Source organism: Callospermophilus lateralis, chromosome 1, assembly GCF_048772815.1.
Source record: "Callospermophilus lateralis isolate mCalLat2 chromosome 1, mCalLat2.hap1, whole genome shotgun sequence".
NCBI lineage: Eukaryota > Metazoa > Chordata > Mammalia > Rodentia > Sciuridae > Callospermophilus > Callospermophilus lateralis.
The window spans coordinates 47,467,110-47,490,766 of NC_135305.1; the positions used below are offsets into that span (position 1 = coordinate 47,467,110).

Genomic DNA, 23,657 nt, shown 5'->3' on the forward strand with positions numbered 1-23,657 from the left:
CATGAAATATGAATACCTCATGATCCAGGAATTCTACTTCAAGTTTAAAATCATCAGAACGTAGTCTATATGGTCACCAAGAAACAAACACTAAAATGTTTATAGCAGCATAATTCACAAATTTAAAATCCAGAAACAACCTAAATATCTACCAACAGTCAAATAAATAGCAATTGTATATTCATTCATACAATAGAATTCTGCAGAGTCATGAGAATAAATAAACTACAATTCCAGACAATAGCAAACGTTTCTCACAATCACAATGTTGAATGAAGAAAGGATTACTGGATGAACCCAAGTACATCAAGGTTGGAAACAGACAAAACCTAATCTGTATGTTAGAAGCCAGAAGAGCATTTATACTAGAGGACAAAGTTGGTGAATGGGAAGTGACACAAAGAGTTCCTGGGGTACCACTCCCATTTGTTTCTTGATGTGGATATGTTCATTCTAAAAATTCACTGAGCTACATGTTTTATGCACCTTACTGGATGCATATTTCAATTGAAAAGAGAAGAGAGGAGCGGAGGAGAGAAGGGGAGAAGGAGAAAGACCAAGAGAAAATAAGGGAAGAGAAATAACAACCAAAAAGAAATATAGAACTCATTCTTTCCAAATACCTGATGACAAGATCCTGTGTTGCCACCAAGGAGCTCAACTTTTCTTCTTGTGTACAAATGTTCATGCTAACAGGATTGATATTATATTTCTTGCTTAACTGTTTAATTTGATTCATCATGTCAGAGCCTATTTCAAGAATTAAAAAGTCCAATTTTTAGATTTCTTGCCACTGGACAAAGAATAACATACAACATCTCCAAAAAATAATTTTAGAAAGAAAATCATTATCTAAAATTTACATCAGTTTTTCTTCTTCCTGAAAAAAAAAAAAAAAACAAAAAAACAAGGGCTCATTTACCTACTGTTATTTCTATGTTTCTGTCTCTTGACAGGTATTCTAACACAGGTTCAGACACGTAGCCAGATCCAAGAACCAAGACCTTTTTCTTGGTACTCATTGAAATTGATTGAACACGTTCTCTGTGGGGGGAAAAAAATAGGTGGGGGGTATCATTTAAAATCTTACGCATTATATATAGCAGAATCTTGCTGTCCTCAAAACAAAGCAAAACCTAGACTATGAAGAAATAATTTCTCCCCACACTACTTAAATAAGAACCTGAACAGAAATTCCCTATACCAAGATCTTTCATTTCCATTTTAGATTTTGTAGGATGAAGACAGAAGCCTCACATCACTGAGATGTCCTGTGTGTGTAGACCTCCCATGCAGACTCTGGACCACTTCTAGGCTTATTCTAAGTTGGCTTTACAGTTTTTCCTTCCAGGGGATGTGATTCAGTCATGTTAAGGGCTTTCCTTTGGAGACTTGATTTGAATCCTCACAACAGTGCAAAGAGACAATAATCTGAGATCACTATTATACACATTAGAAGTTGTTTTGCTGTGTATCTTTAACGTCATATGAGAACAGTCAAAATCATAGCTCTAAAATTACAAATGCAATGGTTTTACTGTAGAAACTTGAGGCTAATTCCAGGATGGAGTTTCATTTTCGAACAGTTTGTTCTGTTAGAATTCAAACCTTATTCTGGGAAAAAGTCTTTCTTTCCTACAAACAGTGACAAAGACATTGTTATAAATCCATTAATGCTTTGAATATGGAAGGTACTCATAAAGTGTCTTTTTTTTAGAGAGAGATAGAGAGAGAGAGATAGAAAATTTTTTAATATTTATTAGGTTTTTTTGGTGGACACAGCATCTTTTATTTGTATGTGGTACTGAGGATCGAACTCAGCGCCACACGCATGCCAGGCGAGCACGCTACCGCTTGAGCCACATCCCCAGCCCTCATTAAGTGTCTTTTGAATCAAATTCCCAAATATCAACAAGAAACCATGGAACTGGCCTAGTGCCAGAAGCTGTTTTAATCTTTAGGCCAGGATGTCTCTCAAATTATAAACCATGAATCTTTTCATTATTAACAAATGACAAATATAAATATAACATGTCCCTGCCTCTCTTCACTAACAACATATGCATATCACTAATGAGAAAAGATCTCCCTAACTGCTATTCCCATCCCATTTCACCTTCCAAAGAATCACCATTAATTGGTTACTGTATAATCTTTCTATAACAGTTTCTAAATTTTGTGTAATTAAAACTTTTTGATGTATAAATATAAAATGTTCAAAATATGTTTTAAAGCACTCATTCCTAGATTCTAACCCTGTTCACTTCTTCAGGATTCCCAAGCCCCTGATTCCAGGTGAACGATCACTGGGCCAAATGATGAAAAGAACACAAGAATCAGACAGGATTCAAATTAAGGTAAATTTTCCTTTCAAAATACAATCTTCATTATCAGTCTCCTAGCACAAGAATTCATTGGGGAAGGTTGAAGGGGAAGTCCTAATAATTGGAACCAAGGAGACCTGCTACTACATGAAATATGGTACATTGTAAAGATATTATTATCATTGGTCATATTAGCTATGTGACTGGTATAAGTAGTGAAAGAGATAATCAGATAATGAGAATAAAAAGACAGAGGAAGCTGTAGGATATACCATGTGCAGTTGCCCCTCTAGGAAATTCTCTGATGGCTAGCTTCTTTTTAAAAAATAATTAAACACTCTTTTGCCGGAATGCTTCATTGCCTCATTTAAATAAAGCAAACCCATGTGTGAAAGACAAAACCTTGAAATACTTGTTCTGGGCAGATCTTTTTACTAACTTTTTATAGGAAGAACCACTGAGCAAGACATATTTTAGTTTTCTCACTCTAGTTTCTCCTGAGAATTCAGTCACAAGCTATGTTTTTAAATGTGAAGAGACCAGTGGAGCAGATATAAATACAAACTAAGTGGAATCAGCTGGAGCAAATCAGAATATTCCAAAGAAGTGTCAATGTTTTCAGAATCCAAGAAGAAAGAAACAGGAGTCTCAGCTGAGTACCTAAGAGAACTGTTATCTTAGGTAGATTTGCTAAAACATTATGTGGCGCCTTCTTTCAAATGAGAATCCCTAGAGAAAATTACCCGTCACTATTTGCTTTGTTCATTATTTCCCTTAATGTCTTTCTAAGAGCCCACTTTCCAGAACTACACACAAGACAAAAGAGAGTCCCAACCTTCATCTAAAATCCAAATGGAAAATACCACAGTAGAGTTAATGATTCTCAGTTTCCTTTGAAAAGATGACTGAGAAAACAAAACACATGAAATGCTAGAGGAAGAACAAGGGGCTACTCAAATGACAGCCCTTTTGGACTTTTGCTTATTTAAGTCCAGTCACTTCGCTTGGATGTTCTACATTTACAGAGACGACAGGATCAAAATTAGCAGGCTATAAAAGCCTAAAATTAAGAACTCCCATTGAAGTTTTTAAAAAATACTCATCAAATCCAAGAACAAATGTATAAAACAGGAGAATCTAAACAGTACTTACCTACTCTCTCGAAGTTTCTGGATATATTTGTATTTATCAGTCAATGTACCGTTGGATGTGATCACTGCCTAAATGTATATGACACAAGAAATTTCTTTTAGCATCCAACTAATTCAGTCCTACAAACATGGGCTGGTGACCAATAGAAAAGAGGCAGAGGGGCAGAAGTCAAAAGTCACCCACACTCTCCTCCCGCTGTCTCCCAAAATTGAGTCAGACAATGACAAAAGTCACATCTCTCATATTAACATCCCAGCATCCTTCTAGCCTTCCTCCCTTCTTCCTAAATTTCCAGAGAGAAAGAAAGAGGGAGAGAGAATGAACAAAGGACAGAGGGGAGTGAGGATGGTATTCAGAAAATACATTCATGTAAAAATATTCTTATAACTTACGTCTCGCACCACAGGAGAAAAATTCTGACTTTCAAGAGGCTGTGATGCATCCGATAATAACTGAAAGAAAAGAGATTCAGGAGATAAGTGATATTGAGAAGATGACGTCTTGGTGTTTGTATCCATACTAAAATATTAGTCAAAAAACTGAAAAAAATTATTAGAGTTTATTGAAGATCATTAAATATAAATACTTGGCAATAGAAATCTTCTATAAGTAATCAAGTCTGCTCCCAAGAGTGTGTGGTATTTCCATCCAATTTTAAAACTAAATTTTGACTGCAATCATTGCTCGCTAAGAACACCCACAAAAGCTGATCTTTCCCAACTACTTAGATGCATCATATTGAGTAGATTATAAATAACCACAAGCTTTAGACCTCTGATACAGAGATCCTCCATTCCAAAGGTTTAAGCTGATCCTTTGGAAATAGAGAATGGGGTTTGCACTCAGCAAGCTCCCCCTCTACAGTATTAGCTCTATGTGTAGGCATATTGGCATCTTGAAAGTGGTGGAGAGAGTGACTTGAAGAAATAGAACACAAAAATCACCCACACTCTCCTCCCACGGTCTTGCAATATTGAGTCACACAATGACAAAAGTCACATCTCTCATATAAACATCTGAGCATTTTTCTAGTCCTCCTCCCTTCTCCCTAGATATCCAGTCTTATATATACTGCCAAGCAATAGAGGGTATATAAATCAGTGTTACATCTGATTGGCAGGGAAGGCAATTTCTAGAGTCCTTACCCAAGTGAAAAGGAGAAAATGTACCTAGCAGCCGCAGAGGGTTTACTTACTATACTAAGACAAATAGAAATTACTTTCATGTATCATATCACAAGACATACAGGCTATCTATTGGAATGCAGACACTTTTCTAAAAGACAAAAGATGTGTATCTGTAAGCCAAGAGATACTGTGAGAAGCTTACGGAGTCAACAAAACTGGGGTCCTCCCAGTGATTCCTTCTCAGTCACCTCTGCAGGATTCCCTTCTTGGAAAGATTTCTAAAAAGATTCCTCCCAATGTGACCACAGACCAGAAGATGCTAATAAATAATAATGTGAGGTTCTAATGTCATTTGGCTTATGGTCAATGACTCAACTTGTGCAATTCCCTCTGTTTGCTCTTTTTGTCTCTAAGCCCACAGCCTTATCTGGGCCTCACTGTTACCAAGAGAACTGCCTCCTACCTCAACCTCTTCCATCTCTCCCCAGTCTAAAATGCCAGTTTGATTGTCCTATGTCTGTTTAAAATAACCAAGTAGCTGGCTCTCTGCTGCCTTTAATATGAATTCTCTAGCTTTCTATATGGGTACTAGACTCTCTACACCCTCAGGTCTTTTGGGTCTTCTACCCAACACTCATTCCTATTAAACAGCTTGCCCTTGCCTACCTGGAACTAACTCCCTCTCTTCTTCCTCCAAGATATAACTGGAGAACCATCTCTTCTCTAAATCCTTTACCAAAATCTGCCTCCAAGTACATCTTCAAGGTAAGAACTGCACATAGCATCTTACCATGTGTCTGTCACATGATAAGATGGCAAATATTCAACAAATAAATGATTGGATACATGAAATAATAAATTATTTAAAACTAAATAGATTTTTTTTCCAAACAGAGAACCAAATAGTTGGCAAGAAAGATGAACATAGAAGACAACAAAAATCTGCTCAATTACTGCATTTAACTGTCTCCCTTTCTAGAATGTGATCATAACAAAATTCAAGCACAAGGGTCCTAAATCATAGGGTATGTCTTGTCACTTTTACATATAAGACCTTTGATAGCCCATCACTGTTTCCTAAATTAATAGCAAGCTATTCATCTTAGTGTTAAAAATGTTTTACAAAAACAAAATTAAAAATAAACATGACTCTTTACAATATAAAAGTAACACATTTATCTTTACTGAGTCAGACTTGACAACTCCACTCACAGAACCCATCCCTTATGAAAATTCCTACCTTTGTTTCATCTCCTTCACATTAAATGTCTCCCACTCAAGCCAAGTTAAGTGTCATCTCTTTCCTAAGTTGGTTCAACAAGAAGCTTCCTCTCCCTCCACAACTCCACTAGCATCTTTTTGATGGCGATCACATCCCAGCTTATGGCAGGGTTGTACAGTTGCCCCATCCTCTTCCTGAACCTCATGCTTCTACAGGTCAGAAGTCATATTTTAATCTCTCTCTATAGACAAGCCTTGTTCCAATGAATACCCAACAAAAATCTACCAAATGTAACTGAAACAAAATTGCCAAATTACTTGCAAAGTGATAGCCTGTATCCTGCAATACAACAGAGCTTGGGTGGACCTTGAGTCAAAAAAAAAAAAAAAAAAAGAGGAGAAAGGAAGGAAAGAAAAAAAGAAAGAAAGGTAACCTAGAGGGAAAGAGGAAAGTACATATACTCTAAATCTAGTTTCAATGTAGGTATCAGAAAGACTCCATAGACAATATACTGAATTTTTTAGTGGCAAGCAGATGCACATATATCAAGACTATGAAATAAAGACATTCACTGTTTTTCACAGAAGGCCAGTGCTTAAAGATAATGCTGAGACAGATGGCCCTAAGATGATCCCTCTGCTACTATTTGGAGAACTATAGGTACATATAATATGAAGAAGCTGGTTTAATCATCAGATACCCAAGTAATATCTCCTGCCTCAATGTAACCCAAAATCCGACATTTTTAAGATTGCTGTACTGCCTAAAATTCTATCAACCACTGGATTTACACAGGTGCAAATATATCATCTTCTTAAATGTATATTTTCTATCCAGCAATGGTCATTACCTAGTTTCAGACCAATCTCTATACTGAAAAAAAAAATGGGTAAAACATAAAAAGCCTCAAATTTTATGCTCAAAAAGTATTGAAGACTTGATGTACCTTAACTTGGAAAAGAAAACCCAAAGAGATGAGTCCAACATTTGACATCTTTTGTCTCCTTCAGGCAGTTGCCAATAGAAAAGTAGTATCTGAAATGCTGAGAGGTTGAGCAGAAGACAGCAGAAAGGCTGAAAAGCTGGGAAGAGATTTTATATGACTTTTAACAGTAGAGTAACAAAAACTGGAATTTGAGGTCAGTTGAAGAGAAATCCTAATGAACACAAGATTTTCATTTAGGATACTAAAAGACTCTATTCTAAAATAAGTAGTAAATTGAAGAACATTAGTTCTCAAAGGACTGGAGCACAGCTTTGAGTTACTTACACCCCTAACTGAATTGAGGTGATTTTCTCCTAATATAGATATTTGTTCCCTGTCAAAAACAAAGGAAATCTCTAGAGGAAAATCATACCACATCCAGAGCCTCAAATCATCTCTAAAACTTTATATATGCAGTATCTATCATTCAATCAAAAATAAACAGGCATATGAAATGATAAGAACTGACTTTGAAAACCTAAGAAAAGAGCTTAACATAAACAGACACAAGAAATTAATTGAAATTATCAAAAAATAAATTTAAACTGTGATTAGTACCTTCAAAAAACAAAAGTACAAGATAGCTAACTTAAATAGAGAATGGATAAATTTTTAAATGATCAAATATAAATTCCCATTAGATTATAAAATAAAATAATTAAAGTTAATAATTCAGTCAGCTAAAGGGAAGATTAATGAATTGGTACACAGGACATCTATATAACTTTCAAAAGTCAGCAAAATTTTCTACTTTTAGAAGTCAGGATAGGGGTACCTTTAGGAAGAAGAGCCCCCCTTCTTCCCATAGTGCTAGGAGAAGAAGAAGGGGGTTTCTGGGATGCTAATAGTGTTCTACTTTTGACTTATGTAGTATTCCCAGGGGTCTCTTTGTGATAAGTTATCATGCTGTACTCTTATGTATCACTGATCAGGGATGCTTTACTATTTTATAAGTATTTACTTAATATAAAATCTTGTATTTATATTTTGTCTTTAATAAAAATTGTATTTATTAATACATTTACTGTTATAATAAGTTACATGGGCTAACTCTCAATCATACTTTAGTGCAAATTCATTGAACTGGTTTGTTTTTCCCCTAACATCCATTTGAGATGAACTGTACTGAGTGAATGAAAATTTTCACTAAGGACAAACAAGAATAAAATTTTGTGTTCTAAAGGAAAAAATAAATAAACATATTTAGAATGTTGAGACATAATTTGTAAATTGACAATGACTTATAACAACTTCTTTGAATGGAAGACAATGTTAGAGCAAGTCAAATGAAATGACAATTCAAGAATTAATAGTCAAAGTCATCCACAAGACACATTGATATTTAATATTTTCCATAAATTAGCCTAATTAGGTAAGAATTGTGCTGAAATCCATAATTTTAGCATCCAAAATTATGACTTATAGCTAAGATTCTCCAGTAACACTTCTGGCTACTCTAAAACTCTGCTAGAGCCAAGATGATTGAATATACTTCTCAGGACCAAGGGGTTTAATTTTAGGGAAAGACTAATCTCTTGCAAACTACCACTCCTACAGATAACAAAATGAGCTCCGGGCAAAACACAAGCAACAACAAACTACACTGGGGACTTCAGAGAATGAAGAATAGCCAGCAGTCTGTGGAGAAATATGAAAATAGTGAGGAAGACCAGAGCAACCGTGGAGTTGCCCTTTCTATGGGCATTGCTTTAAGGAAAAGTCATGCAGCATGAGTGGGTGAAAACATGTTGAAAATGCACCAACTTTCTGACGTAAAGACACAGTGATGGGGCCCATAGCAAGCCTCCAGTGTGAGAGGATAAATGCCAAGAAAGGTAGATTCGGAAACAGGGCCGCCCAACTTCTAGGTAAACTACTCTGCGTCTCTAAGGACTCCCACACTGATCAAGAAAAGGCCAGATTATAGGCTTGCCAGGTAAAAATGAAAGAGCTGAAGGTTTATTTGAACTACTCCTTTCCACAGGTGAGAGAATTTTTAGCTAGCCTCTAACCAAGATAATTGTCTACTTTAGAAAATTAATACTTTTCATAAAATTATAACAATCCAGAATCTTCACAGCAAAACATTCATGTCATTCAGGACACAAGCCCAAATCACTCAATATATGGCAAGTAGAAAACCATGATCCATTCTCAAAGGAAGAACAATCAATAAAGTTCAATCCCAAGTTCACTCTGAATGTTGCAAGGACAAACAAGAATAAAATTTTGTGTTCTAAAGGACAAAATAAATAAACATATTTAGAATGTTGAGACATAATTTGTAAATTGACAATGACTTATAGCAACATTATAAGTGCCCCCTTAGCCATGGTTTTACTTTCCACGGTTTCAATGACCCTTAGTCAATCACAGCCCGAAAATATTAAATGGAAAATTCCTGAAATAAAAAATGCATACATTTTAAATTGTATACCATTCTAGGTACCATGATGTAATTTTACATAGTCCTTCCTCCTTCCACCAGGCATGGGAATCATCCCATTTTCTACTGTATCCACTGTGAATGTTACCCACTCCAAAGTCACCTTGTCTTGGTTATCAGTTCATTTGAGATGGTATTGCATTGCTTATGTTCAAGTAATCATTATTATATAGTAATCCATTCCTATGTGTCAGTACCTAGGCCATTCATCTCATCCCATGGGCATTGTATCATCTCACATCACGACAAGAAGAAGGCTATATACAGTGCAATAAGAAATTTTGAGAGACAGCACACTGACATAATTTTATTACAGTATATTTTTATAATTAGTCTATTACATTATTAGTTATTATTATTAATTTCTTACTGTGCCTTATTTAGAAATTAAACTTTATCAGAGTTGGATGTGGTAGTGCACACCAACTATAATCCCAATTACTCAGGAGACTAAGGTAAGTCTAGCCTAGAAAAAAATAGCAAGTACCAATCTCAAAACAACAACAACAATAAAAACCCCTTTATCATAGGAACACATCTATAGCTAAATGCATAAAACATAACAGAAATATCAATGGTTTCAGGTATCCACTCAGGGTCTTAGAATATTTCTCCTGCAGCTAAGGAAAATAAAAATAAAGACTATAAAGTGGCTTTTATAGCTATGCTCCATATAATAAACAAAAATGCACTCACAAAATATTAAAAGAAATTCTTAACAAGGAAATCAAAAACTGCCAAAACATGGCAATTCTAGAACTGAAAATACAATATTCAAATTTTCTTTTAAATCACAGGAGGGAGTTGTTAGCAGAATACAGAATACGAAGACATTTTCAGATAAAAGATAAAAGAACCTGTTACCAGCAAGTCTGTACTTTAAAAAGTGCTAAATTAAGAAGTTCAGTCTGCAAGAAAATCAGGCTAAAAGGAAATGAATGGAAAGCATCAAAAATAGTGAGCATCTGGGGAAATTTAGTATTTTTTTTTCTATACACATACTATACAGGCACTGAGACATTTACAATTTCAGAATTTTAGGACTGCAGAGACATTAAGGTGATATATTACCAGCACCTCATATTTTCAGAGGAAATGTCTGAGGCTCAGAAAGGTAGTGCTTAAGGCCATAAAAGCAAGCAGATGTCTCCAAGACAACCTGGCATATGGACTCTCCTTATGCTACTTTAATCCCTCAACACCAGCTCCAAGACACACTGCAGGTCCAGCGCCCATCAGGAACTCTTCACAGTCTCAACTTCTCTTTGCTTCTGTTTCTTAATCTGTAAATGGGCTTTACAATGGCACCTTCCTGACAAGGTTCTCATGAGCGTTTAAAGTCAAAACAGAACCAGTTATTTGAACACTGCCTTGAACACAGAAGATGCAATATTGCACCCAACCATGTTAACACTGCCTGTCTGCATTTTCCAAAGCCTGCTACTTCTTCCTTCTGGCTTGTTTCAAGAGAAGAAACAAAGGGTCAAAGTGGAATACTCTTTATCTGTGCTCCATGAAGTTTAAATATGCTGTGTTTAATTTTTTTTTTTCAACGAAAAGTGTTTGTAAATTTTCCTGTGATTTCTTCTTAACCCATGAGTTGTTCAAAGATGGCAATGATAGACTGGAGGTTTAACTTGCTCTGGCTCCACTGACTATGGCCCCATCTTGGCCTGAGAACACCTGAGTGAGAATGTGAGAACAGCAAGAGCCACCATTTCCAACTCTGGAATCCTCACCACAGGCAGGCAGCCATTAGCAAGAAAAGTAAAGTGCAGCTTTACTTTTGTCCAAGCCCAAGATAAATGCCAAAGTAAAAAAGAAAAAAAAAATGGAATTTAGAAAACACAGTATTTCAGTAGTCCATCACTGATCACATAAGAAAGTTCAAGATCGCCACAAAAGCTGTCACTTTACTAAGCATTATTGCCTAAGGACCCATAAAATTTTCTGTATTCTTTATTTTTCAAGTCTGTTAATCATAGCACAATTCACACCCCAATTTGAACTGACCTAGACAGCAAGAATTTTAAAATAAAGCAAGGCTTGCTGGGCATGGAGGTGCATGCAGTAGGTAGGAGGATCACAAACTAGAGACCAGTCTGAGCAACTGATAGAGTACCCTTGGATTTAATCCCCAATACTGAAAAAATAATAATAATAAATCAAGTTTTATAACAAACTGTATAATGAGAGACTAATGTAATTTGTTTTTAAGCTTGAAGGCAATGATATACTTACATTCCCTGTGAACCAAGTAAGCAGAATATGTAAAATAAAAGTGTATCAGGGGGATGGGCTGGCATTTCATTTTACAACAGATTTCTTAGATACAGAAGACCAGAACATTCATGAGATTGCTCCATAATTTTATTTAAAGTCAGAGTTGTTGCTGAGGCTACCAGTCTGCTTACCATTTCTTCAACATAAGGGTAAAGCATGTCTCCAAAGTATTCTGTAGCTTCAATTGGAAGTTGTGCTGGCAAATTGTCAATAGAACACATCAGAATCCCAGAGCCTTCAACACTAGGAAAAGCAATATGCTTTATTCAGATGTACAAAACATTATTAGTAAGCTCTAACTTCTCCTGATGTCTCCTCCACTATATTTGCTTCATTAGTTTTCATAATTCTGTACAAAATTATATAAGAATATAAACAAAACTTTTTCTTTTTTTAGCAACCCATCTCCCAATTAAATATAGTATATGTGTATTGAAGCATTCAAATTTGCATGTGGTTTTTCTATCAAAAATTTTAACATGATTAAGTATCTCTTTCCAAATACACATGCCTTTATAAAGAAGTAAAACTGAGTACTTCAGACTCACATATCAAGGTAAGGAAGTGATGTATTAGTATGCATCATTCACCATCTAACTGCTTTAACAAACTTACCTATCATGAATAATATGCTGGTCAGCGTCATACATGCAAAAAGGATGCTCTATTGTAGTACACTCCGTCATGAAATCTATAGATCCTCCTGTGTCCGCTGAAATGTCACATATTGCCACAAGCCTGAAATCAATATCAGTACTTAGATAAGAGGATGGAATTCTGAAGCTTCCAACAAGACTAACAATGAAAGATGCTTAGAACCACATTCAATGTGGATGTCAAATATTTTCCAGGCACTTGGGCTCTTTTTCTTTTAGTTCAGTCTTTAAGACACTGTGAGGATCTGAGATATAAGAATCATCACTGTATAAAGTTTAGTCTTTATAAGAAAAAAAATGAAGGAATTGAGGGAGAGAAGGAGAAAGGGAAGGAGTGAAAAACTAAATAAAATTGGAAAATATCTTCCCTAGAAAAATCATTGACAGCAGACTGGTTATAGTTAAGCCAGTTAACCATCTCTAATTAACTGGTAAAGTTTCAATTACACTATTTCCACTTACTTAGTGCAGCTGGCCCTCTACATCATGAATTCCACATCTGTAAATCCAAACAAGACTCAAAAAAATAATTGAAAAGAAAATTATACCTCTGCTCATCATGTACAAATATCTTTCCTTGTCATTATTCAGCAAACAATTCAGCAAACAATGATATGCTATTTACACAGCATTTTAATTGTATTAGGTTGTATAAGTGATCTAGAGATGATTTAAGTGTACAGGAGATATGCATAGGTTATATGCAAGCATACACTATTTATATAAGAGACTTGAGTGTCTGCAGATAGTGGTATTCACAGAGTTCTAGACAAAAATTATCCCAAGATACAAATGACTATACTATGTAATTTTACATGTAATTACATGGAAATCTCTAGGATTGTGAACAAAAGTTTCAATCCAACATTTGAAAGCCTTTAGAGGTTGGTTGTATTTTTCCTTTACAATCTCCAATTACCACATGCCTACATAAATACTATGCATCAACTGTCCCACTCAGTGTCTTAAATTATATATTAGCTCCATATTTACCAAGCTTCAATTGGAAGTTGTGCTGGCAAATTGTCAATAGAACACATTATTACTTGAAATTCTCCTTTTTCTCAATTCTTCCCTGTAAGGCTTTGCTGAGCCCAGTGTGTTAGCCACCAGACAGGTACTGTTAGGGACACTATGCTTAAAAAGGCCTGGAGGGCTGCTGCCCCTTTAAATGACTATTAACACAACTTCAAAGTTGTTTTATTTCTTTGTTTGCTTCAAATAAGATCATTCAGACAAAATTCCAAGGAACCAGCCAAAATTGCCAAATCATGCTGACCCATACATTTTAGGTGACCTAAACTTTGTTCATTATAATATTAACTTCTCTGCCCAGAGGCATTCCCATTCTGTCTTTTGAACATGCGATGTAGGAAGAAGCATGACCTCAAACTGAGCATGCCTCTACATATGATGATGATAACTCTTTCCTATATGAATATGTATGAATTTAAAAAAAATGCCCCTTGCTTTCTTTGCTCAGAGAATTATTCCCAATGTTCTCCTTACTAACTGCAGGTAAGAAACTTTTCTTCACTCTCTATCTCCTGGTTGTGCTTGTGGGCTTTGCACTCATCAAAGGGAAAACCCTTGTGTTTGGTTACTAGTGCTCCCACTTTCTTTAAACACCCCTGATATTGTTGCTCCTACCATTCCCTAGCCATTTGCCTGATATCAGCTGCATGCCTGAGAGCAGCAAATGTTGTTTTCCTCTTATCTATCCCTTAGTTTAGCCCAGTGCTAACAGACAAGTTGTTTGACAAATATTGGTTGATTGATTCATTTGTTCAACATTTAATAATTATTTGAATGCCTATTCTATATCAGGTGATGTACCCAGTGCTTGTGGCCATAATAAATGATACCTATCTTTAAGGAAATGAAGTTCTAATAGGAAAAAGAAAATTTTAGACACAAGAAAATAAATAATCATGAATTTAGGAGGGAAAGGGAAGAAAAAAATGAGAGAGATGGGAATGGGATGCAAGAGAAGACTTCTGAGGAGGTTCCTCAAGATCCCTATGGAATTGCAGGAGTCAGAAGAAAGGTTTAAGGAGGGAGGGTTAACTGTGCTGTATGTTTCTAAGAGGGCAAGTCAGTCAAAAACATCCAAGTTCTCTGATATGTAGGAACATTATAAGTTTGACTTCCCTAACAATGTACGCTGCTACTAAAAACTTCCATTAGTGCTGAAATAAAATTCTTACCTGTGAGGTAATGCAGGGCAGCCTTCAACAGCAACAGCTGAGGACTTGACTGGAGCCAAGAGACTTTGAGCATCCTGGCGGGTTAATAGGCGAGGAGTGTTTTGTTCCCAGTAGATTCCATTAATTAAACAAGTTGTATAAGGTGCAATCTGTAAAGTAAGTTCACATTCAACAAAACACGAGATAGCCTATTTCAATACCTTGTGCTACCTATCAATAAAATCCCACAGAAACAATATTACTTCTAATGAATATAGCTACCTTTTGAAGCAAAGATAAAAATACCTTCCCAGATTTCAAAATATAATTACCCTCATTATGGAAAAAATATGAACATAATAATTACTCTAATAGGGTTGGGGTTGTGGCTCAGTGGTAGAGCCTGGCATGCATGAGGCACTGGGTTCAAACCCAGCACCACATAAAAAAACTAAATAAACAAAATAAAGTTATTATGTTCATCTACAACTAAAAATATTTTTAAATAAATAAAAATAAATATGCTAATGTTTTGTCTATTGCATAGCAAAGAAAAGAAGAGAGAATCAAGTAACCTAGGATACCAATAAGGTGTGACCTGAATCATACTACTTCAACTTTACTGAGCTGTTTTTCTTAGATGGGGATAATGTACACCCTATTCCTCAAAATAATGCTATATGATCAAATCAGATAACTTCTGTAAGCTCCATGGAGAAACGTACTGCATAAACATGGTAACCAGGTCACTACCAGTCTCAGGAGACATCCAATCACCATACCTCCATGACAGGGCATATGAGTGGGGGGAATTTTATTAGATTCAAATTTTTTCAGCTCAAAATTAGTTTCATACATTTTTGCATGAAACTTAAGCCTCTCATTCTGAAGGTAAACAAATATAACATCAGTCCATGCTGTATGACTTAAATTTCATACCAGAATCAAACATTTTAAATTATGTAGAGCATTCCTTTTCACAATATACATATACATTTTTAGTGTGCTTAATTTTTCATTTGTTAGTTTACTTTGAAGAGGATTTTTGCATGACTAATGACTATAGAACACACAAATAAATTTTGTTTTTTAAGCTGGGTGTGGTAGTGCATGCGTTAATTCCAGCAACTCAGGAGGCTGAGGCAGGAAGATTGCAAGTTCAAGGCCAATCTCAGCAACTGAGTGAGGCTCTTTCTCAAAATAAAAAAGGGTTTGGGATGTGACTCAGTGGTTAAGCACTTCTGGGTTCAATCGCCATACCAAAAATGAATAGATAAATAAATAAATAGTGTTTTTTAGAAGATGAGACCAGTGTGTCCCCATCAGAAGGACTTGTTGTGTAAGTAGCTCTCTTGTACAATGATTATATAGCCACACTCTCTCCCCTGACCCCTTGTAAGCATCACATGCACTTTAAGATGACTGGCTACTATTGTTTGGATGTAGAATGTCCCTGAAGTTAAAAGCTTATTCTCAGCCCATGGCACTAGTTGGAGGGGAATAGAACTTTTTAGAGGTAGAGCCTGGTCTTCAGGTCCCTGGGACTGTGCCCTCAAAGGGAATATGAAGACTTTGGTGTCTTCTGCCTTCTCTCTCTCTCTCTCTCTTTCTTTTCCAATTCAAGATGTTAGTGCTCACTCTGACATGTGTTTCTACCATTGTCTCCTGTCATTTGTCCTCACCTGAAGCCAAAGCAATTAGGGTTGCCCTATCTTGGGCTTAAACCATTAAAACTGTGAACTAAATAAATATTTTCTCTTTTAAAGTAAGTCAACTCAAGTATTTTTTGTAGTAATATAAAGCTAACAAATACCAAAAAGAAGAAGAAGAAGAAGAAGAAGAAGAAGAAGAAGAAGAGGAGGAGGAGGAGGAGGAGGAGGAGGAGGAGGAGGAGGAGGAGGAGGAGGAGGAGGAGGAGGAGAGAAAAGAAAAGAAAAGAAAGAAAAAAGGATACTGTGAATAGTAAGTATTATTATAACTATATCTTGATATATTTAGGAAGCTCTGGGACTGATTGCCTGGCAGAGGTTGAAAGAGTTTGGAGGAGCAGGCTAGAAAAAGTCTAGAATGCTCCAATTGGAGCATTATGGGGCCATGGTGGCTTCCACTGAGATTTCAAAGGAAAGCCTGGGAAACCAGACAAAAATTTCATGTAAGGCTAAAGTCTCTGTGGGGACTTTTGATAAGATGATGCTTACTGGAATTGTGGGAATGGAGCCAAAGAGAGGACCCCAGAATAATAGAGCAATCCAAAATGTGCAACAGCTGCTAGGGAAAGCTATGAGCAGCATGCCACATAAGCCACGGAGAGCTGCAGACATCAATGTGCAGTCCATGAATGCAGCCATGTGGGCCAACAAAGCCGGCTGGGTAGAGCTGCCCAAGGCCTTCGGGGCCCAACTCAGGCCCCAGTGTGCCTGCCATGGTGGACTTTGGAGCTTTAGGATTTAATGTCTGCCTGCTGGAATTCACTTACTTTGGGTCAATTATCTCTTTTCACTTGCCTGTTGCCTGCTTTTGGAATAGAAGTTATACTCTGTGCCTGTCCTGCCATTTTATCATGGAAATATGTAGTGGAGGAGTTTGCCTTTTGTCCCAGATGAGACTCGGGATCTTTGAATTAATGCTGGCTGAGTTAAGCCTCTGGGACCATTGGGGATGGAATGCTTTATGTTGAATGTGAGGACATGAGGTTGAGCAGACCAGAGATAAAATGCTATGGTTTAAACATGGTTTGTTCCTCTGAACTCATGCAGAAGTGTGACCCCCCAATGTTTTATATTAATGGATTTTAGAGAGTGGAAACTGAATCCATCCACGGTGTTTATAGGTGGAGCCTTTAGCAATTGAGTAGATTGGATTAGGCCAACAGGGTGGAGCCCCCCAAATTAAATCCTGGTGGTATTATAGGAGAGGGAAAGTGGCTGCATGGAGAATGGGACACATGCTCTCCCACCACAACATGATACAGCCAACGGGGACCACCACCAGAGTGTAAGCCATGCTGTTTGGTCTGCCAGACTACAAATCTGTGCTTAACAAACCACTTTTCTTTATAAAATTACTCTGTCCTTGGTGTTTTTTAAATAGCAATGGAAAGCTAATACACCAGCTGAGTTTATGATTGCAATTTGTGGCCAGAGAAAGGATAAACCTATGTTAGATCAAACCTCATAGACACTGTACTTTGCCAAAAGCACTAACTAATCCAGGATTATACAGAATCAGCAATCCATAGAAAATGGTTTAGAGCTTTTGGGCACAAGCAGACCCAACATAGAAACAGATATCAAACCAAAGAACATACCCACAGAAACCGCAAAACCACTAAGGATGGGCCACTCCAAATACCAGTAAAAGCCAGCAACTCCTAAGACCAACTCATGATTCACAAAGGACTCCCAGCAAGCGATATGAAGAAGTGAAAACCCATGTACACATTTATAATTCCTCTCCTTGAAAAGAGACTAACTACAGTGCACCGTAAGCAGTGACTCCCAAGATGAATGTGATACTCACATCAGTATTAAAACGACTTATGTACCGCTCAGGATGTTTGTCATACTCTACAGGGTCATACACACCATCTGTTTTCCTGACAAGATGATGATGTCGACTTAACACCGTCCCATACACTTTCCTGAGGTCTTGCAGAGGAAAAAGAAATTAACAAACTGGGTGACAAATGATAACGATGCATGGTGATAAAACACTATAACACAGATACTCTAAAATGGTACAGACAATCTTCCCCCTCCCCTTACCTCCAGTTTGGGAAACTTCTTTTAATTCATGGGGCTCCACATATTCACAGGGCAGTTCATTAAAGACTTCTTGGGCTCCCTGTAAAAAATGTTTCAAGTAAACATCTAAAAATCAATTTTAAAAAAGATCCAAAGCAGGTTCCGGTAAAGATTCCAATTGTTTTCCCCACAATTGGGGAAACTTGCCTGGCCCTGCAACCAGAGATGCAGCATAGAAGTGCAGATGAGCTTCTTGCACACAGCCTGCAAACCAGCTTTATTCCAGTTTTTAAAAGCATGCATTAGAAGGGGCTTTAGACTTTTTTTTTTTTACTAAAGTTACTCAGAAAAGCAATAATAGTGTTTAGAAATATATAGATACAATACAATATATCTATTTCTTTTTTTATTCACTGCAGAAGAAAAAATCAAATGGCTACCTCACAATATAATAGTAGCAGAGATGTCCTCTTTGTAAGATATTTTCATTAAAGTATATTTTATAATTATAAGTTTCTGAGGGAGATTACAAATGTATTCTAAAACCACCTCAAGAGGAAGTATTAAATACTTTCTCGAATTACTCTAATATCTTACTGGCAAAACTCCAAGTAGTCTTGAAAAATGTATATACTGGAGTTACTTCCAAATTTTTGGACATGTCAGTGATGAAGGAAAAATAAATCACCCTAAGAACAATGTTACATACTTCACAATTAGTATCTCAAGAAAGAAAGCAACAGAGAAAGGAAGAAAGAGAGGGGAAAATGGAGGAGGAGAAAGAAAGGAGAGAAAGAGAAAGAAGAGTATTTCAAACCTCTGATAGTGCAGAATTCACCAAAAGTAAAGAAAATGTTTGGACCATTATTGTTCTTTGCTATAAGAAAAATTTGTAGGTAATTAAAATACTGAAAATAGAATGTCCATTCTCTATTTGAAATAGGCACAGAATGGCCCAACTTCATGTCTCCAATTGCTTTACAGAAGGAAGACACGTGAAATTTACCTTGGATACATTACCAGTCCCTGTGAATACAAATGTTAAGGGCCCTATCGACTTTGGCATTAAACCCAGAGATATTTCATAGCCAGCATCGCGGACAGCTTGCACAGCCTGGCTGCTATTCCTGTAGTTATGAGCCATGCCAAGATGCTGAAAGCAAACACACACAATTCAAGTTAGTCTAGTAGCTGACAAATTTTTCTACTCTTAAAGTGTTATGTATGCTTTCAAAAAAAATAAACAAAAGAAATATCTCTCACCATAAAAGGTGTGTGATGTCCCAAAGCAAGGAGCCTTAAACCCATTCCATGTAAAATGTTGATCATCCCTATTGCAGAGTCAGACCAACAGAAAGACAATTAATTGAGTGACGTTGAATATCAATGTACGAAATAAATTCTACTCTTAGGCATTAATCAAGAGAAAGGACAAATTTTTCTCTGTGCCCATTTGTCCATGTGCTCAGTACCTGGGAAAGCAAAAACATAGTAGCTCAGATTCAGAAGGGGCCTCAGTAGATCTTATCCATTTCTTCTGTTTTGCTATCCAATGTCCTAACCCAGCTGCATCATTTATCCCTTTTACTGTTGATCCTGATAAAGTGGAGTATCCTCTTCTCACCTAGAGTTAATCTCTCCTTGACGAAAGATCCCATCCCGTCCCTTCTTCCCAGGGAATTTACTCTTGAACCACTCCCTTATCTTGAACCACTACCTATTCCTCTCTACCAGTTCATTCTTTTTTTTAAAATTTATTCTTTTTACTTATATATAACACCAGGATATGCCCTGAAATAATCATAAAAGCATGGAACCCAACAAACTCCAATTCAGTCCCCAGTGTTTCCCCCACCTTATCCTTAAGCACCCTCCCTCAAACCCACCAATCCCTCTTCAAACCATTTACAGTTTACTTTTTTTGTTGTTGTTATCAAATTCATGTCCTGTGGACACACTCAATGCCAGGACCCACCATGCTGTGTCCTTGCATACTCATAAGAAAGTTCGATCATATTGGATCCATTCTTCTTCCCTTTTCCTGTCCCTTCTTCTTCCTCCTCAATCCCCTTTGTCTACTCCACTAAACTTTCCTCTATTTTGATGAATTCCCTCTCTACTGGTTCATTCTTATCAACATGTAAACATGCTCCCATCTCTCCCATACCAAAATCAAAGTTGCCATTGACCCTAGGGCTCCCAGCAGCTGTTTAATAACCTAAATCACTAAATTTGGTAGGCACTTTTCAGATCTCTCAACTTCCTTGCCAGAAGTATTTGGCATTGTAGACCTCCTTTTCAGTCGGTCAATCAATATCTCTCTCTCTCTCTCTCTCTCTCTCTCTCTCTCTCTCTCTCTCTCTCTCTCTCTCCTTCAGCATTCCGACTTGAAATGTTTCAGCCTGCTATTTTGTGGGTTCTTCTTTCTATGCCCATCTTGTCATCCTCAGGATTACATCCTGGGCTCCTCAGTAACTATGTTTTCTTCTTAAATCTTCTCATCCAGTCCTAAACTTCAAGTACTATCTACTTATCTTATCCAAGTGGATGACCCCAAGTCTGTACCTCCAACGTGAATTTTTCTTTTTAATTTCTCACCTAGCCAGTCATCTTTTGTATGTCTCCATTTGGAAATCCTTCAGACACCTAAAACTCAGCAGGCTTGTAGCAAAGACCTCAGCATCCATTCTCCCTTCTTTTTAGGGCTAGAACTTTCCCTGCACCACTCTCCAACACACACATATGCACTCACGTTCCTACCAAGTTTTCTTCCACCTTTTTTTCTGAAGTCAACTTTTAAAGAAGTAATCTCTACACAATAAAATGCAGCAAGTGTATAGTTTGATAATTATTAACAAATATGCTCAACTGTGTTATCACCATAATCAAGGCCCTATTGCTATTTCTGACTATGTGCATTAGGTTTTTCTACTGCTTCATATCAATGAAAAAATAAGCACATACTCTTTTGTTGGGTGTCTGCTTTCCCTTGGCATAATAGTTTGAGATCTGTAACTGTATTTTTTTTCTCATTATTGCTAAAGTTTTATGTATTATATAATTATTAATGTATTAATCCATTGTCTCTTGACAGACATTTGTGTTATTTCTAGGCTATTCTGGATGGTATCCATATGTAAAAATTATTTGTATAAAATGCTGCATTTCTCTTCAGAAACACCTACATGTAGAATTTACTTTGTACACTGATATTCAAGTATTTTTTTTTTTTTTTTTTTAGTTTTAGTCATGTTTTGTTTTCTTTTGGTGGTTTTAGTAATCTTGATGTTGTTGTTACAATTTGGGGAATCAAAGCCAAGACCAAGTCCTTGCACTTGCAGATAGCTCCCACTAATCTGTATCTTTCAAGGATAGATACAGATTATCATCTGTAATCTGTATCTCAAATTTGAGATGAATAATCAACGGAGGTCTCCCCATAACTCCTACAACTCCTTCTATATTATCAAATTTAATTTTGTGTTACTTTAATAGAACTTATTTGTGTGTTGGGTAAGGGAAGAAAAGAAGTGGGAGTTAAAATTGAATACAAATGAATTGGTTTTTAAGTGAAAAGAATGTTATAATTTCAAAGTTTGCTTTGTTTTTTTTTTCTTTTTTCTTTTTTTCTTTTACCATTTCAAAAGCATATGAATTAGGGTATACTAATAGATTAAAAATGAATTTTCTGAAATCATTACTTTTTTAAAGTATATAATCTTCAGAAGTTTTCCAGCATATTTGAGTGAGAATCATTTGAATGAATGACAGAGAATATAATTTATAGAATCATATCAGGATTCCATTTTACACAATTAAATAATGTACAATTAGACATATTTTTTGAGAAATGCAGTTTAAAAAGAGTTTGACCTCAAGGAGCAAAGACAGACCTGTCCAGATGAAACAGCAGTGACATAAACCACAATGAGAAGTCTTCCATTTTGTATAACAAGGTCAAACAAATATCCAGGTCATGACTTTCCCATTAGATCTTCGAGTATTCTACTCTGATGGAGTCATAATATCGTGGTGTTTCTCAGCTAAATCTAATTCAAAGTACTAGCCGGGAGAAAGTCAAGCAGAAGTTTCTCCCAGACTCCAGCTCTCATCCTTTCTAGGAAGCTCCTCTGTTGGTTCGTGCCCCTGCACCCTTTTTCCTCCTTATTCTTTTCCCCTATTTTCTACTTCTAATGTCCCATCACCAAATTGAGCTCTCCTAACAGGTCTAAAATGTCCCAGTCTGTTCACAGGTGTTATTCTTCTCCTGCTTTCTTTTCCAAAATTTATAATAAAATATTTTAATGATTTATCTTTTTCCCAATTCCTCCAATATTCACCAGCCTTCAGCATACTCCCATTTTAATTTTATCAGTGAAAATAAACACTCACATTCCCTTTTCACAGAAAAGAGAAAACACAGTTACTCCTCAGGCAATTTACAAAGTGACATAAAAGCCTGGCATACCTACCTGCCACACCGGCCCACTGTCCAAATGCCACTATTCGTATCCCTCTATGATCCACCATTTTTTCATAATCAATAAGTCGGATTTCCTGAAGAAAGGGTAAAAAATTTCTCAACCAGACCTATTAAGTTCAATTGAAATGAGTAAAGTATATATATGAACAAGTATTCTCCATGTTTTCTTCTTTAAAAATATGTCTTGACTTGCTAACCTAAAATTTCCATGAAGTGCACCATGAAATATTGAGAAAAGGTTAGATCAAAAAGCTAACTGTAGGTTTACAATTGGAGACGAAAGAATGGTCCTAGAGGTTGCTAAATGACCTTGATGGTGGTCAATGAGATGACCCAAACAGGATTTTCTTTCACTTTTTGATAAACATACACCCCAACCCAAACAGCACCATCTATAAATAAATTTACAGCCCCAATTCATCCTCCCATTCTTCCTTTTGGTCTCAAAGAAAATGAAGCCCTCCTGAGACCCATTACTGTGAGCCAATCTCAAGTTTTTTCTAAGTCTTCAAAGACCACACTTCTTAAATTATTATTACATCTTTCCAGCATCATTCCTTTTTATTAGAATGACTGCTCCTCAGTTATTCTAAATACTCCCAGGTCTCTTCTACCTGAAAAGTAATAAGAATGGCCCCTCCCAAGTTCATACACAACTGTGTTTCTCTTCCTTCCTCCCTTTCCTCCTCTCCTCATTCTTTCTTTTTCTACCCTTTTACAGGTAAGCTTCATTTAAGAAGTTGAGCATTGTCTTAAAATAAAGTTGTTTTCTTGGGGGTGTGGGGCTGAAGGCATGCTGGGGATGGAGTTCAGTGATAGAGCATTTGACTAGCATGCGCAAAGCCCTAGGTTCAATTCTGCACCACAATAATGAATTAATTATTAATTAAGTAGCGCATACTGCCTGTATATCTTTTCTCACCTTTTCTAAAAAGCTATTCCTCCGCTTTCCTTGGGATCTTCCATCTCTGTGGAAAAGACTTATTAATGTATGCTTAAAAGCTATTGATCCATTCTAATCATAGAATGTTTTAAACACTTATTTTATTT

The 23,657-nt window shown here is 36.4% G+C and overlaps 1 protein-coding gene across 2 annotated transcripts in view; it reads right to left on the bottom strand.

The window, feature by feature from the left end:
* Aass (aminoadipate-semialdehyde synthase) overlaps positions 1-23,657 on the bottom strand; it is a 53,377-nt gene that overhangs the window by 17,641 nt on the left and 12,079 nt on the right. Inside the window, exons 4-15 of one of the 2 annotated variants that reach the window (XM_076861828.2) lie at positions 22,597-22,681; positions 19,388-19,455; positions 19,131-19,277; positions 18,146-18,224; positions 17,901-18,028; positions 14,403-14,551; positions 12,155-12,277; positions 11,671-11,782; positions 3,869-3,928; positions 3,477-3,544; positions 923-1,044; positions 624-750 (exon numbers count right to left, since the gene is read on the bottom strand). In XM_076861828.2, the coding sequence (XP_076717943.1) occupies positions 624-750; positions 923-1,044; positions 3,477-3,544; positions 3,869-3,928; positions 11,671-11,782; positions 12,155-12,277; positions 14,403-14,551; positions 17,901-18,028; positions 18,146-18,224; positions 19,131-19,277; positions 19,388-19,455; positions 22,597-22,681 (1,268 nt within the window). The remainder of the gene's footprint in view (positions 1-623; positions 751-922; positions 1,045-3,476; positions 3,545-3,868; positions 3,929-11,670; positions 11,783-12,154; positions 12,278-14,402; positions 14,552-17,900; positions 18,029-18,145; positions 18,225-19,130; positions 19,278-19,387; positions 19,456-22,596; positions 22,682-23,657) is intronic. The other variant, XM_076861836.2, reaches the window with a different exon arrangement.